Source organism: Anolis carolinensis, chromosome 4, assembly GCF_035594765.1.
Source record: "Anolis carolinensis isolate JA03-04 chromosome 4, rAnoCar3.1.pri, whole genome shotgun sequence".
Lineage (NCBI taxonomy): Eukaryota > Metazoa > Chordata > Lepidosauria > Squamata > Dactyloidae > Anolis > Anolis carolinensis.
Genome location: NC_085844.1, coordinates 177,220,803 through 177,237,645, shown reverse-complemented (window position 1 = coordinate 177,237,645; position 16,843 = coordinate 177,220,803). Strand labels below are relative to the sequence as shown.

General features: G+C 41.8%; 1 protein-coding gene across 4 annotated transcripts in view; it reads left to right on the top strand.

Moving 5' to 3' along the window:
* Positions 1-16,843, top strand: part of zfyve9 (zinc finger FYVE-type containing 9) — an 83,111-nt gene that overhangs the window by 63,161 nt on the left and 3,107 nt on the right. For all 4 annotated transcript variants that reach the window (XM_062978307.1, XM_062978306.1, XM_062978305.1 and 1 more), the window contains 8 exons: positions 487-711; positions 1,604-1,686; positions 10,254-10,358; positions 11,478-11,628; positions 13,365-13,445; positions 14,043-14,205; positions 15,741-15,846; positions 16,560-16,736. In XM_062978307.1, coding sequence (XP_062834377.1) covers positions 487-711; positions 1,604-1,686; positions 10,254-10,358; positions 11,478-11,628; positions 13,365-13,445; positions 14,043-14,205; positions 15,741-15,846; positions 16,560-16,736 — 1,091 coding nt within the window. The remainder of the gene's footprint in view (positions 1-486; positions 712-1,603; positions 1,687-10,253; positions 10,359-11,477; positions 11,629-13,364; positions 13,446-14,042; positions 14,206-15,740; positions 15,847-16,559; positions 16,737-16,843) is intronic.

Genomic DNA, 16,843 nt, shown 5'->3' with positions numbered 1-16,843 from the left:
AGTGTAGTAAATACGATCAGTACAATGTTCCCTCACTTATCGCGGGGGTTAGGTTCCAGGATCACCCGCAATAAGTGAAAATCCGCTAAGTAGGGACACTATATTTATTTTAATATTTATATATTATTTTAGTAGGTATACATTATTTTAAGTCTTTATCAACCAATTGTGTGTTGATAAATCACCTCCTTTCCCTCCTGTTGCCACTTGAGTTCCTTTTCTCTCCCTTTGGCTTCTCCTTCCTCCCTTCCTTAGGCTGTAAATTGTAATATTTTATGATTTATAATAGTCTTTTAGAGTTTATTGAAAAACTGCAAAACAACGAATCCGTGAAAAGTGAACCATGAAGTAATGTGGGAAAACTCTCTCTCTCTGTGTGTGTGTATAAGGTTTGCATGATCAGTAATGTTTTCTGAGTGTCCTTTATTTACTCAGGCATTTAAATAGGCAACACATGCCTGTTAACAATATTTTTCATTTTTCTAGGTAATGTTGTAAGCAATTTAGGACACTCGTTTTTCAGCCAGAGTTTTCTCAATAGCAAAGAACATGGTGGTTTCTTGTATGTTACTCCTGTGTATCAGTCACTACAGGACTTGGTCCTCCCAACCCCACCATACCTATTTGGGATTCTTATCCAGAAATGGGAGACTCCTTGGGCCAAAGTATTTCCCATCCGACTGATGCTGAGACTTGGAGCAGAATACAGGCGTAAGTCCTTTTACTAATAATATTGGACTTTTACATTGTCATTTTGGAATAACTCTTACAGAAAGGCTAAAAAACCCACAATTTCTTATAACAACATTTGATTGAATTCTTGACTTACTGCTCCATGAAAAAGAAGAAACTTCTTTTCACAGAATGGTTCCTTGTGTAACTATAGGTCTTTCAGTGAAACTTTCTTTTGTTCCCAAAACAAAAGGTTAGGGATCAAAGCATTAAATTATACAAGACTGTATATGTTTAGATTTGCTTTTTGTGTATGCTCTTTGTATGTATATAATAACAAAAACTGCCAAATTCACTCTAGGAATTAAATCCATTGATTTCTGATGTTTGCTTCTTGACAAACATATTGTTGAACCAATTGCTTGTTGTACTTATAACTTGCAGATCCTTTCTACACATTTGTTGTTTTGTCCCAAAAAAATTGAAGTAGCTGAAGGCTACCCAATATTTTAAATTAAAACTGTTTACAAAATCTGGTATTAAAGCCCAATTTCCAGGGTCTTTGTCACTGTTTGAAGATACAGCTGCCCATGTGCTGTTAGGTTTGGAGTTAGATTGCAGTCCCATTCTGTGACTTCCCATTTCTCTGTTGTGACAAACAAACAAGAACTTGGAAGTTCTCACTGGAAACAATAGGCATCCTATCCCAGTGCAGTTCTGTGCTCATAACAAAAAGCTAGAGACACATCTCATTCTATCCCTGGCATGGTCCTAAACCAACTTTGGGTACAAAAGGTGTGAAAATAACTCTTGCGGTGTAAGTATCTGGTTATTATATTTTTAGATCTAGATTTTAACCAGTCCAGTTTGAGTAAACTTCTCGTAAGATAAAGTCGAAGCTGACTTCTTGTATCCATTTTTATTTTCTCAGTGTATCCTTGCCCACTTTTCAGTGTCAGATTTCGTAAGCCATTGTTTGGAGAGACTGGACACACCATTATGAATCTTCTTGCAGTAAGTCTTGCTGTAATCATGAAATAAAAAAGATGTGTTCCTCATTTAAATATATGGTCATTATGAAAATATTGTGCCACTTTCATTTAGATTCAGCATGCTCGAATTAAATAAACAAATGCCATCCTTAAATCTGGAGCAAACTTTGGTGATTTTTGACATCTCTAAAGATATGAACTGGATTTTCAAATAGTGTGAAATGCTTACCTACTCACACTTTTTAAATAATTAAAAATACTTTATGCCTTTGTCCTTGTTAGGATCCTGGTTTACAAAAATCTTTGTGAACCCTAATGGTACAGTAGAGTCTCACTTATCCAAGCTAAACGGGCCGGCAGAAGCTTGGATAAGCGAATATCTTGGATAATAAGGAGGGATTAAGGAAAAGCCTATTAAACATCAAATTAGGTTATGATTTTACAAATTAAGCACCCAAACATCATGTTATACAACAAATTTGACAGAAAAAGCAGTTCAATGCGTAGTAATGTTATGTTGTAATTACTGTATTTACGAATTTAGCACCAAAATATCACGATATATTGAAAACATTGACTTCAAAAATGGCTTGGATTAACCAGAAGCTTGGATAAGCGAGGCTTGGATAAGTGAGACTCTACTGTAATTACATAATTTCCATAGGTTTGCTGTGATAACCTTTGTGAATTCCTTTCTTAAATATCCAGTAGGTTTTACATTTATTGATTCCATGTCCATGAAATAAAACTATTAATCAGGCAAACACGGAGTGCATGAGAGTCAGGGTAATTGCACAATTTAATGAAACCTTAATTTCGTCAACAAAATTAGGGGAAATATTAGAATCAGGCACTTATATAATTAGAATCATAGAATCATAGAATCATAGAATAGTAGAGTTGGAAGAGACCACATGGGCCATCCAGTCCAACCCCCTGCTAAGAAGCAGGAAATCGCATTCAAAGCACCCCCGACAGATGGCCATCCAGCCTCTGCTTAAAAGCCTCCAAAGAAGGAGCCTCCACCACGGCCCCGGGGAGAGAGTTCCACTGTCGAACAGCTCTCACAGTGAGGAAGTTCTTCCTGATGTTCAGGTGGAATCTCCTTTCCTGTAGTTTGAAGCCATTGTTCCGTGTCCTAGTCTGCAGGGCAGCAGAAAACAAGCTTGCTCCCTCCTCCCTATGACTTCCCTTCATGTATTTGTACATGGCTATCATGTCTCCTCTCAGCCTTCTCTTCTGCAGGCTAAACATGCCCAGCTCTTTAAGCCGCTCCTCATAGGGCTTGTTCTCCAGACCCTTAATCATTTTAGTCGCCCTCCTCTGGACGCTTTCCAGCTTGTCAACATCTCCCTACAACTGTGGTGCCCAAAATTGGACACAGTATTCCAGGTGTGGTCTGACCAAGGCAGAATAGAGGGGGAGCAGGACTTCCCTGGATCTAGACGCTATTCCCCTATTGATGCAGGCCAGAATCCCATTGGCTTTTTTAGCAGCCGCATCACATTGTTGGCTCATGTTTAACTTGTTGTCCACAAGGACTCCAAGGTCTTTTTCGCACGTACTGCTGTCAAGCCAGGCATCGTCCCCCATTCTGTATCTTTGATTTGCATTTTTTCTGCAGAAGTGAAGTATCTTGCATTTGTCCCTGTTATCTTGCATTTGTCCCTGTTATCTTGCATTTGTCCCTGTTAATTAAGTAGGTCTACAGTGATGGGCTGGTATGCTGCACTCTATAAAAAGACCGATAACTTCCTAAGTTTCTCCTTCGTGGTCTGTGGAAAGCCAAACTTGTTCGCAGCCTGTTGAACCTGCTGTTTCTGCTTGAGATGGGTGTTCGTGTCAGGGTTGAACAAACCATCATCATGCGCTAGCATATCCTCCGCTAGAATCTTGCCCTTATCAGAAAGCGTTGAAGTACGAAACCGGCATGTCTACGGATGGAAGTAGACAGGGAAAACATCTTGCCCGCATTGTTGGCCAAGTGTTGATGCAAGTCCTTCTAGGCTCTAACCAAAAGCAAGGCTTCCTGATGGTAGGCTTTAGCCATACTCTTGTTCTGGTGGCAAAAGATCCAAAAGTAGAGCCATTTTCTCCCATAGAAAGGCATCATAAGAGAACATGTATGCCCCATAGTGTGCCATCTGGGCAGTCAAGCTTGCATTGGCATGAGCCTTTTTACCCATGGACTCCAGTTTCTTTCCTTCCTTATCTGGGGGGGGTTGGTTGGGAGGTATGAGATCTCTTGCATTTTGCAACGTCTACCACAACCTAATTTGGCTTGGGGGGACAATCTACCCAGTCTGCCGTTGTGAGGTCTACATGGTACCTCGCATCCAACCTCCTAGACACTGCCAGTACCAGTGAAGGTGCCTGGTCTGGATTCTGAGTCAATTGAAGAAGGCACGGGAGCGGTGGTAAGGCTGCTGAGACTACTGTCTGCTGCACTTGCTGATCCAGTGGGTACACTGGATCAGCCACAGGCTCCCGTACCTGCTTTGTGGTTCAAGGCTTTAGACATCCTCACCATAAGAGAGGAGAAGCCAGAAGAATCATCAACAGATGATGAAGTCAAAGGCCCAGCTGCCTCTGTAGATGTAGGTTTATCTACAGAGGATCCTGAGGCATCGCCATGCCTAGAATCTTGGAATGGGGAGGGATGAGATGTCACTGAAGGTCTGTGGGGCGACAACACAGGTGGAGGTGGTGTAGGGTTGGGGCATTTATGGGCCCTATGCTCATAGAGTAGAGCAAAATAATAGGGCCTTCATCCTGGGGAATAATTGACATAGTCAGGCCCATAAGGCCGTTGATCCCGCCTTGGCGATGTTCGCTTGGCATCATGCTGTCGGTATCAATGGTAGCGTGTAGTAGACTCACGCAGGGAGTATTCAGATGGGCTTCGGCCCTTGAAGTAGTCATCAGGTTCAAGAGGAGAGCGGCTGTGGGATCGAGAATGGCACGTAGCCCTTGATGCCAAAGAGAGCTAGAACCGTGATCTCCAGTGGCGGCAGCCTGGTCTCGGTAAGGCTCCACGGCCTGGATGGCACAACGCCCTATGCTGGCTTGCCTGCCGTGATAGTCCTGGTTCTGGGCCTGACATGCCTGGCAAGGCCGCAGCCTGCTCTGTGGGCAGGGCAAGCGTCTGTGGAGGAGGGAAGGAGGCTCCGCCTCAATTTCCAGATGCCGACGGAAGTTCGCTCCACCCCTGCGCAGCCTGAAGGAGAGAAATCTGATCCAGCAAAGATGGCGGCGGAGAAGTGGATGCTGGAGCATGGAGCTTGGAGGAGGGCTGCTGCAACTCGGAGGCAGCCTCTGCTGCACCGCACGACTTTCTCTTCTTCTTGCGACCTTTTAAGGCAGGTGAGGGAGTGCGTGTGGCGTCCCTGTGTTTGCTCTCTCTCTCAAGGTCAAGAGGCCAACAGTCATTGGCTTACAATCGCAAGCCTTACTTCCCAACAACACGCGCTTCAGCCCAGCCTCGATCACGCTCCTCAAAGCAGCAGACACAGGCGTCTGTATGCCAGCAGGGAGGGGGAAAGTATCAGGCAAAATCGAAGCGTTGCTTTTAGCGACTACCTCTTCCTCCTCTTCACTGGAGTCTTTCTCACATTCTCACCACCATCTACGGGCACTTAAACCACTTCCTCTCACCTCCCCTTCTCAGCAGCATGCTTCACCTGTACACTTTGGCACATGTTTGGCTGGCTTTTATTCGGCATGGCTATTCTGTTGAGTTTAAGAAGCAACCACGGTTGGGCGTTGTGATGACAACACCGCCCTCCACTGGGATGAGGTCCATACTCTCCTTCAGAAGGGGGCTATCGTTCCTTTGCATCCCTCAATGTTTTCTTACTCCTTTTTTTTCTACTTATTTCCTCGTCCCCAAAAAGGATGGGGGCCAGAGGCAAATTCTAGACCTTCGCGGTCTTAATGAATACATCCATGCACGACGTTTCCGGATGGTGATGCTCCAAGCCATCCTTCCTCTTCTTCCACGGGATGCATACGCCACCCAGACTTCGGCCTCCTTTGCCTCATGGCATGGCGAGTCCGGCCCCACCACTTTCCAGCTCAGTGACTCGTATCATAGATGCGGCACACCATCCATCTACTCAGCGCTCATATGAGGCTAAATGAAATCGCTTTGCTGCCTTTGCCACTCAACGTGGGGTTGACCCTTTCCAAGCATCTACCTCTGTCCTGCTTGATTTCCTCAGTGCTGGTGGAAGACGGCTTAGTCTCATCAATAAAGTGTTACCTTGCCGTGCTTTCTGCTTGTCGTCGTAGGAAATGCGGTACTTCGTGGTTCCAGGACCCCATGGTACAACTATTCTTAAGGGGCTACAGGAACCTCCAACCGCCAGTCTCTCCCCCACCCCCCTCATGGCAGCTCGACTTCGTGCTTGATACACTAACGAAACTGCCATTCAAACTCATGGCTACGATAGACCTACCATACTTTTCATGCGAAGTTTCCATTTTAGTTGGAATCACATCAGCTCGGAGGGCAAGTGTGTTATGTGCATTGCGGGCAGATGAGCCCTATCTTCATTTTCACCGAGAGAAAGCAGTTGCAACTTTTGCCAAAAGTTGCAACTGCTTTTCATTTACAGCAAGAGATAATTCTTCCTGCTTTTTTTCAAGATCCATCAACCAAGATGGAACGGGCATTGCATTTACTTGATGTCCACAAGGCGTTATGTTTTTATTTGCACAGGACAAAGGACTTCAGAAAGTCCCCAAGACTGTTCCTAAAGTATCGCAATGATAGTAAGGGCTTAGCAGCTTCCCCCCAATGCCTCTCAGCATGGGTGGTTTCAACCATCAAGATGGCCTATCAGATGTCAGGCAGAGATCCGCCTCCACACCTTTGAGGCCACTCTACAAGAGCTGTTGCTGCTTCAGCAGCATACCTCCGTGGAGTCCCTTTGCAGGACATTTGCCGGGCAGCAATCTGGGCTACCCCGCTGACGTTCGCCACGCATTATAAGATGGATGTCCAGTCGAGGAGGCACACCGCCTTTGGCAGAGCAGTACTCTTTTCGGCACTGGCATGATGCCCACCATCCAAGGTTTGTGGCTTGCTATTCTATCACATGTGCTAATTTCAGCAGAGACCACGAAGGAGAAAGGATGGTTGCTTACCTGTAACCATGTTTCTTTGAGTGGTCATCTGTGAAATTAGCACAGCCCTGCCCATCCTCCCCGCAATACATGCTTAGGCCACGAGCCACAACACAGCGGCAGGGAACTGATGTTACAGGGCCTTCTACAGCTGATATAGCCTCCTATGGAGGGTAGGCAGGGGGCCCAGCCACAAGCCTAAAGCTTGCTAGAGGTTTCCACTGATTACTGCACAGGTGCATCAGGTATCACATGTGCTAATTTTACAGATGACCACTCAAAGAATCATGGTTACAGGTAAGCAACCATCCTTTAGTCTTCAACATACGGTTGTGTGGAAACAAGTCATGCTATGATCAAAAGAATTTCCATGGATCCCAGGGGGGAAAAGTTGATGCTGTTCCATTCAGAAAGCATTATAAAACAAATTCTAAGGAATTATGACTCCACCAATGAGGCAGATAATCTACACATTGAGACTATTAATGATCACAGTTAGTCTATCCAGCTATCTTCCCAAAATATGTTTATGAACAAGCCAGTGTGTTATCCAGGAAGTCATTAAAAACTCCACAAGAATGTTTAAGGTTCCTACTGTGGCTAATGTAAATTTTCATTATTCCGCAATTAGAAAGAACAAAAATTACAATGATGGGAGGAGAAGTAGGAGTAAACCATTATTCTCTGAAAAGGACCACTGCACTCCAGAAAGCCTGTTTACTAATATGAATGCTCTCCAGGTCTTCTGGCTCAATGTTCTCTAGACAAAAAAACCAGAAGGAAATATGGAGAAATACTGTCTGGCGAAAACAAACAAACACTGAGTTCAAATAAAATGATCCTAGCTGTCAAACAGGGTGATAGAAGGTCATGATTTGGACCTGTTTTGCTACCTGAGGCTTGTACAGCTTGTTGTTGCCGACACAAATGCAAACTTTGCAAAGTAAGATTATTTTCTTGAGGAGAATGCCAGGTCAGCCATCTGAGAACCTAAGCACGGGTGGGTTATACTGCAGAGTAATAGTCCTCAGGATACAAATGATCCACCAAAGAATGACTGTAGAAGCCATTTCATGTTTTAGTAAGGCTTAGTCACAAGTCCTGAACTAAACGTTTCAGATCTTAAGGAAGGATCTGAAGTGAGCTGTTCAAGCAAGGAAGCCCTCAAATAGTACTGAGCTGAAGCAGTTCTGTAAGCATAAATGGGCCAAAATCCCTTGGAACAAATGTGAGAGAGAAGTTCTAGGAAACTTGAACTTGAAGTCACTGATGCTCAGGAAAATTCCATCAGTTACTGAATCTAAAGATTTGCATATTTTTTGTTGTTACTAGGATTATGAAGTTAGATTGAGATGCAAAAATGTTTAGAAAGTTGGAAATAAGAGGGCAATCATAAGGTGTTCATGAACTTTTCTTGCCACTATAGAGCCCAGTGGCTCTTTTGACATCTGTAAGAAAGGGTGTTGTTGCCCTTTGAACATAAACAATGCCTTGTGGGCTGTGCTTCTCAATATTTATTTATTTATTTATTACAATATTTATATCCCGCCCTTCTCACCCAACAGGGTACTCAGGGCGGCTTACAATAAAACAGACATATAAAAACAGTACAATACACTATAAATCAGTTAAAAAATTAACTTACATAAACATTCATAAAATGCATTTATAAAATATAGATAGGTGTGTACAAGTTTAAAAGACTGGGTCTGTCTGGCCCCACAACCAAGTTTTTACCTTCCTACGGAAGGATAGGAGGGAGGGAGCCTGCCTGATTTCAATGGGGAGGGCGTTCCATAGGCGGGGAGCCACTACTGAAAAGGCCCTGTCTCTCGTACCCGCCAGCCGCACCTGTGAGGCTGACGGGACCGCGAGCAGGGCCTCATCCGACGATCTTAAGCTTCGAGGTGGGTCATAGCGGGAGACACGTTCGGACAGATAAGCTGGGCCGGAACTGTTTAGAGCTTTATAGGCTAAAGCCAGCACCTTGAATTGTGCTCGGTAGCTAATCGGCAGCCAGTGGAGCTGACGTAACAGAGGAGTGGTACGCTCCCTGTACGCCGCTCCAGTTATTAACCTGGCAGCCTCCCATTGGACTAACTGAAGCTTCCGAACAGTCTTCAAAGGCAGCCCCACATAGAGTGCGTTGCAGTAGTCTAAACGGGATGTAACAAGGGCGTGGACCACCGTGGCCAAGTCTGGTTTCCAAGGTACGGTCGCAGCTGGCGCACAAGTTTTAATTGTGCGAAGGCTCCCCTAGCCACCACTGAGACCTGGGGCTCCAGGCTCAACGATGAGTCCAGGATCACCCCCAGACTGCGCACCTGCGCCTTCAGGGGGAGTGTGACCCCATCCACCACAGGCTGTAACCCTATACCCTGTTCAGCCTTCCGACTGACCAGGAGGACCTCTGTCTTGTCTGGATTCAATTTCAATTTGTTGGCCCTCATCCAGTCCGACACAGCGGCCAAGCACCAGTTCAGGACCTGAACAGCCTCCTTAGTGACAGGTGGGAAGGAGTGACAGAGCTGGACATCATCTGCGTACAGATGACACCGGACCCCGAAACTCCTGATGATCTCTCCCAGCGGCTTCATGTCGATGTTAAACAACATGGGAGACAATACAGAGCCCTGTGGGACCCCACAAGTCAACGGTTGTGGGGCCAAGCAGGCGTCCCCCAATGACACCATCTGGGACCGACCCTCCAGGAATGAGTGGAGCCACTGCAGGACAGTACCTCCAAGTCCCATTCCCGTGAGGTGTCCCAGAAGGATACCATTAAAGGTCCATTAAATGTGTGATGTGTTCTTTGACTTCAGGGAAGATGCTTAACAGTAGTGGTGTTGGTGTTGGAGTGGGTGGATGATCCATGACAGTCAGATAGATTTGCTCCTTGTCCCCATGTGAGCCGCCCTGAGTCCCTTCGGGGAGATGGAGGCAGGATACAAAAATAAAGTTATTGTATTATTATTATTCCCATGGGTAACTTCTCTGGATAAAACTGGATAAAACATACTTGGCTTTTTCTTTTGTAAATGTGGGGAATGTGTAGTTCTGCATCCATACGCATTGCTCAATAATATTTTATTGTCTTTGACTCCTCCACCCTCCCTTTTATCTGTGCCCCCTCCCCAGAGATATCTTTTCTTTCTTGAAACCCTCTAGAAGCAACAATTCATCTTTCAAATAGTTTATGGTTAAGCTGCAGTTTAATTTTTAAAATATGCATTGTAATTTTTAAATCAATTTTACTTTTTTTGGCATTCTGTGTGATCTGCCAAATTTTACTAAATAGTAATGTAGTCTTAGCAAAACAATACTAATCTAGTATTCTGTGCTTGCAACTGAACTAAATTTAGAGTTTGTAATATCATTTTTCTATGCCAATACTGTTCATTGTGCTAGTAAAGCTCAACCTCTTGTTAGTGTCATGATTTTAGTTGATCTGTATTTTGACAGGACTTCAGAAATTACCAGTATACATTGCCGGTTGTCCAAGGCTTAGTGGTTGATATGGAAGTAAGGAAAACCAGCATCAAAATTCCCAGTAACAGATATAATGAGGTATGCAATATGAATAAATCCATGACATTCAAGTTGCAGAAGCAACCCACTGAATATTAGACGTGAAATACGTCAGTGTTCTTGTGTGCCTTCAAGTTGCTTGTTGACTTGTGGTGATCCCAGGAGTTTCATAGGGTTTTCATAGACAAGGAATACTCAGAGGTGGTTTTGCCATGTCCTTCTTTTGAAATACTGTTTACAGAACCTAGTATTCATTGACAGCTTCTTGTCCAAGTACAAACCAGGGCTGATCATGCTTAGCTTCCAAGACCTGGTGCCTTAAGAGTTTGATATTGTGCCTGAAATTGCTGTTGAGTAAGGCCTTGTGCCTTGCTCCACATCTGGGAAACTTCAGTGAAGAGGACTTGACACTCCTTATAATTGTGCTGGGGTCATCTTCAAATTATATTTTAAGCTAGGCAGTTATTTATTTTTGAGAAGTGTATTCTTAAAGTGAGGTGGAATTTTATAAATAGCCTGAATATAATCTACCTAACATTTTGTAGGTAGTTTCGATACAAAAGTAGCTACGCAATAATAGTTTCACATAGGCGCTAAAGCTGAGATGAGCATACTTCCGTCTCTTGGCTGTATGTGCTTTCCTGAGCTATATTTGAAGCCTGAAAAGATCCTCACACCTCCCTCTACATCTCCCTGACACAACCTGCAAGCATCTAGGAAGCGCTGCTGGCTGTTCCATCATATTTTGGAGTGTTTTGATGTCTCCGCTCCCCATTTTTAGGCCTACAGAATCCCTTTTTTCAGCCTGTATAGACCTTTCGTTTTCAAAATAGAAAGTGACCAGAGCAGAACATCTGATCACTTCCTGGCTGGGACGACGATCTTAAAGAAGGTGATGTATGCAACACATTGTTGAAAAGGGGGCAAAATGCCCAGTAACCAAGTCATGAAGGGTGTGGGCATAAGAGTGAGAGTGCAAGGGTTAGAGGATACTCATCCTAGGTTCCTGTGGAGAGCCTTGGCAATTGTTTACCTGTATCCTAAAGAGACTACATTTCCTCCAAGGATTCCTCCCACATGCCAGGAACATTTCATTGTCACGTTGCAGTTTGATACTATGTGATAACGCTGTATGTTCTGTTTTTGGTTTGGCTGCAGATGATGAAAGCCATGAACAAGTCGAATGAACATGTTCTGGCAGGCGGGGCATGTTTCAATGAGAGGGCAGACTCTCATCTTGTATGTGTGCAGAATGACGATGGGAATTACCAGACACAGGCCATCAGCATTCACAATCAACCAAGAAAAGGTGAGACTTCCTGCCAATGGCTAGATCATTCATTGTCTCAGTGTAGCATAAATATCCACAGGTCGAGTTACACTGTGTTAGCAATGCAATCCCTACCAGTACACTGAATTGCATTTTTGTACTACTTATGAGAAATTGTGACTGTGCATAGAAGCACTCTGCACATTGGTACACTGTTCTAGATACACCTCTGGATGTGGAACTCTTTATTTCTTTTACCATCAATGTTTGTTCTCCGTTGTCATTAACAGGATTCTGGCCAGTTAATTTTTTTTCTGTACTTCGTGCATTTTTTTGTCATCTCTAATTTTCTAAGTGCATGAGAAATAGGTCTCAACTTTTGACTGAGTGTCAGACACTGATAAAAATAGAGACTTGAATGCACTTTTCTGATTTTGTGTAAACACGATAAATCCAGTCACTGCATCACGTGTAGCTTTTTTGCTGCTGTTTATCTTCATTTTAATGAACATTTTCATGTTTGGTGTGATAGAATATCCCTGTTCAGATGATGTAATGCTGGTTAGCCTTGTTGGGATGATACTTATAGTCTAAGAACCTGATTTTGGGTGACCAATCACATTAAATATTTAGAATTTCTTTTTTAAAATAAGCCATTGTCTCTAAGTAAGCCATGGGCTGTAAGTCATATTTAACCAGCTCTGTCATGATTGTGGAGCAAGATAGTAATGACTTTTTAACCTGATGGGTTACACCCTTATCACCCCGAGATTGCATTTCATTTTGCCTTTTGCATAGCCTGTACTTCCTGTTTTCTCCCTTCCATTCTATAATAATGAAATTATCACAAGGAAGGAGATTTTAAGAGATACGTCCTTAGTGTTTTGCTCACTCTAAAAGAAGCTCAACTTGTAAAACTGTGTTACTAGTAATTGGATTTCCTTTGAATATTTCAACTTGTTATATTATTTTACTTGGCATAATAATTGTTTAAAGGGAGGGAAAATACGCACCCAAGGATATATTATAGCTCTTAACTTTAGTGGACTCATAAGAGCACCCTTTTTCTTCTCAACAAAAAAGGTGATTTCACACTCCTGGAAGCCTTTCAAGTGTGGCATTTTGACATTTTAAGTAGGAGTGTGTGTATCTGTGTGTGTGTGTGGGGGGGGGGGGGGTATACTGTTTGTGTGAATATAAGTGTATATGTATGTGTATATCTGTGTGTGTATATATATATATCCATGTGTGTGTGTGTATGTGTACAGGTAGTCCCCAAGTTGCAAACATCCGACTTACAAATGATTCCTAGTTAACAACGGGTGAGACAAGAGGTGAAAGAAGCCGAATTTTTCAAAATCCAGTTATCACAGGAACAGAAAGTGAGGTGAAATCTTCTGAACAGGGGCACAGACAGCAAAACAAACTTCACAGGGGTGTTAACCCTTCTCTATGCTATCCAAACCTTATATTTATATGGCTGGAGTTACACTTTCCTGACTTATATGCAAATTCAACTTAAAAACAGCCTACATAATCTATCTTGTTCTTAACTTGGGGACTGCCTGTATTTATATTTCTTTCTTCAAGTCAGGGGTTTACAAAATACCTGTGGGAAATAAATAAGCAAAACCATTAGTACTCATTAGTGGCTGCATTATTTTTTCTGTTGTTAATTTTTCTGTTGTATTTGCTGCTTTGATGCTCCGTGTATTTCTGGAACAGTTTGCATATATACATTATAAATTTGTGGGGTTTTATTTTCATTGTTACAGTGACTGGGGCCAGCTTCTTTGTATTTAGTGGAGCATTGAAATCATCTTCAGGCTATCTGGCAAAGTCCAGTATTGTAGAAGGTAGGTTTTGAGTCATCCTCCATCAAGTACATGTTTATTTACTATAGTAGAACATAGCTTGAGTGGTGGTTGGAACTTAAATTGCTTAAAAACATTGCATTGCTATTTTTAAACGAAATACTTGTTCAACTAAATAATGATGTCACAGAGCCCAAATGACAACAGCAGATAAACAAAGTGGAATGTATGTAATAACACATCAGAACTAGCCATGGGGCTGATAGTATCTGTCAGTAATGGAAAACTACTGCACTAAAATAATGGATAAAACTTCTCAATGCCATCTTAGAGGGTGTTTGGGGGGCATCAAAATGATTTTTTGGCAGATGGTGCAGTACAGGGTCTTCCTTTCAATGTCTTCTTGGGATGTTGATGTTGCTTCATAACCTTCCATGATTGCCCATCACAAACACATGTAAGCCCCAAAGAAAATACCAAGACTCAAGAGCTTAAAATCTCGTATCAAAAACCGAGTGTAGAATTTAGCTGGTTGCAGCATTAATCTGGCTAATATGTGTTATATGTGTTATACATTTGGTATTTGATTAAGAACACAACTTTGGGTTGTTTTCACCTGCGGTGTCTTGTCTTCCCTAGATGGTGTTATGGTCCAAATAACAGCTGAAAATATGGACTCCTTGAGGCAGGCTTTGAGGGAGATGAAAGACTTCACTATTTCTTGTGGTAAAATAGATGCCGAAGACCCTCAAGAGCATGTGTACATTCAGTGGGTAGATGATGACAAAAACTTCAACAAGGGGTAATACATTCGTTTCCAGCTGTCATTTTTTACATAAGTTTATGTGGTTTCACTTTTGTAGCTTATAGTGCATTCTGTTTGGAATGGGGAAAGAGAAGGTTCCTCTGCCCATGTGTTGATTGCATCTTAATATTTGAAGTCCTGGTGGACAGGTTTGTGGACTAGGGTCTTTGATCAAATTCATAAGAGCACATTGGATATCATGATACTTCAAATGTACCTGTGTTTTTTCCTTAAGTCAGATGCTTTACACTGGGCAACACACACATTTGGTGCCTCAAATATTAGATCTGTTTCTGGGTATAATTGATCTGTTGATTCCAAAAAAAATGCACGATTTTCCCCAGTCAGCTCTAGTTTTTGAGATGGAAAACATAAGCCATATACCACTCCTCATTCTGCTTGCCCATAAAAATATCAGGATATTTTCATGTAGTGTTTAGATTAATATATTTAAAGCATGAAGGAAACAAATATTAAAAGCATACTACATGAAAATCTGCTTATTTCATACCAAAAGCCCAGAGTTATGGTACAAGCTTTCCAGTCATTTGACACACACATCTAAGAAACTAGAGCTGATGTGGTCTATTTAATGCAAATTTCTGAATCACCACCACAAATAATTCCAAGAACAGGCCTAAAAACCAAGACACTGAGGAATATATTTTTGGGTGGCTGTTATTTACTATTTTTAAAGAGCATCCTTTTTTTCCTGCTACAAAGAACTAACAATATGTTGAAAGTGGATATAAAAACCAAGGTACCTGACAACATAATTGTATACCATTTCTTCACATGATTTTACACAGGAAACGTGTGTTGTATGAAATTATATATTCACCATCCTTGTGAGATGCATACAAATATACTATGCATAAATGCTGTGAGAAAATCCATGAAATAATGGCAGTCCCATTCACATACACTGTCTGGAATAACTAACACTGGAAGAGGATGAGAAAGTTGTGCTGAAGTGGCCATTTAATATATATTTGTGTGGAGCTTTCAGATAAACTTTAATCTCTATTATCCACGATGTCATCCTTAAAATTTACTACAATGATGATGATAAGGAGCATGCTAGAGCAATTCCTTTCCATTACCCCAGGATATGAAAGACAATTTTCCAAATACAGCCTTCTTGCCATGTGATCTGCTTTCATCTGAAGGTTACCTTCAATATAGGGAACTGCCAGCATTTTCCTCCTTCCCTAGTGTTTACAATATCCAGGCTGGAAATAGCTGAATATAGCCACCGTCAAAAGATTGTACAATTTGATGTGATCAGAATAGTATTTATTGAAGACTTTCTGGTATTATAGTCTCTGAAAAAGCCACACTTCATACATAACCTATTTTAATTGTTCATATTACTGTATGCCCATTTCTTCTAGGATGCTTTAAATTTACTTTAAGGGAGTGGGCTTGTTTTACATTGTCCTCAGACCCAGGTTTCTAGTCCTATACTTATAATCAGATTTAAGGAACTATTCTTCTAATAAAGCGGCTTACTTATTCCTTCTTTTTTCTAGTGTTGTGAGTCCCATTGATGGCAAATCTATGGAGTCTATCACAAGTGTAAAGATATTCCATGGCTCAGAATATAAAGCAAATGGGAAGGTTATTAGGTGGACAGAGGTGAGGAAAGCAAATCGTTTGTATGTTACAGAAGGGATCTCATTCTGACCTTGGATGATGAAACTCGTGCATCTGTGCTGATCAACACAAAGTCTAGCTACAAGAGACTGCTGGGAACCCAAAAAGGGATGGATACACTCACTTCCACTAAATATTCTAATGTTAAATGTGAACATATCTCATGTGGTTTCTAGTTTTCCTGGTGTCGGGACTTTGCTAACTTAACTTGGAAACATGTAACATTACAATATTACCATTCAATTGAGAATATTCTGTTAAGAGATAGTATCAATCCCTATCAGTCACTTTTCAAAAGTTTATTTAATATCCAACCTTTTTCTCTAAGTGAGATCAAATTATCTCCCTATTTCCTGTGATTGATAGATAGATAGATAGATAGATAGATAGATAGATAGATAGATAGATAGATAGATAGATAGATAGGTTACCAACTTGCTGTTATGCTTCTGGCTGTTTTTTTTCTGCCTTTCTTGATGCTACTGCTACATTTATAAACCTAGCATCCATTTTTATTTTTAAATATAGCAATCTTTTAGTTTTTGCTGTGAAGAAAGTTTTTAACTGGAATACAATCTGTTGAATATTCAAAATGAATGAATAATATAAATTGCTTGTATCTCCATGTGTTCTCAAGTTGCAACACTAATAAAGTATAGCTAGAGACTTCATATGAGAGCGTTTTTCCCCTTCAGGTTTTCTTTCTGGAAAATGATGACCAACATAATGGCCTAAGTGATCCAGCAGACCACAGCCGGCTGACTGAGAACGTGGCTAAGGCTTTCTGCCTGGCCTTGTGTCCTCATTTGAAGCTGCTGAAAGAAGATGGGATGACCAAGTTGGGTCTCCGTGTTACACTTGATGCTGATCAAGTAAGTAGAAAAACCTGAGCAGCATTTTACCCACCTAAATGGTCTGTATGTATCTTTTAAAGAGCTGTATAATCTACAACTAGATATTTCCAATTTTGGTTATGAAG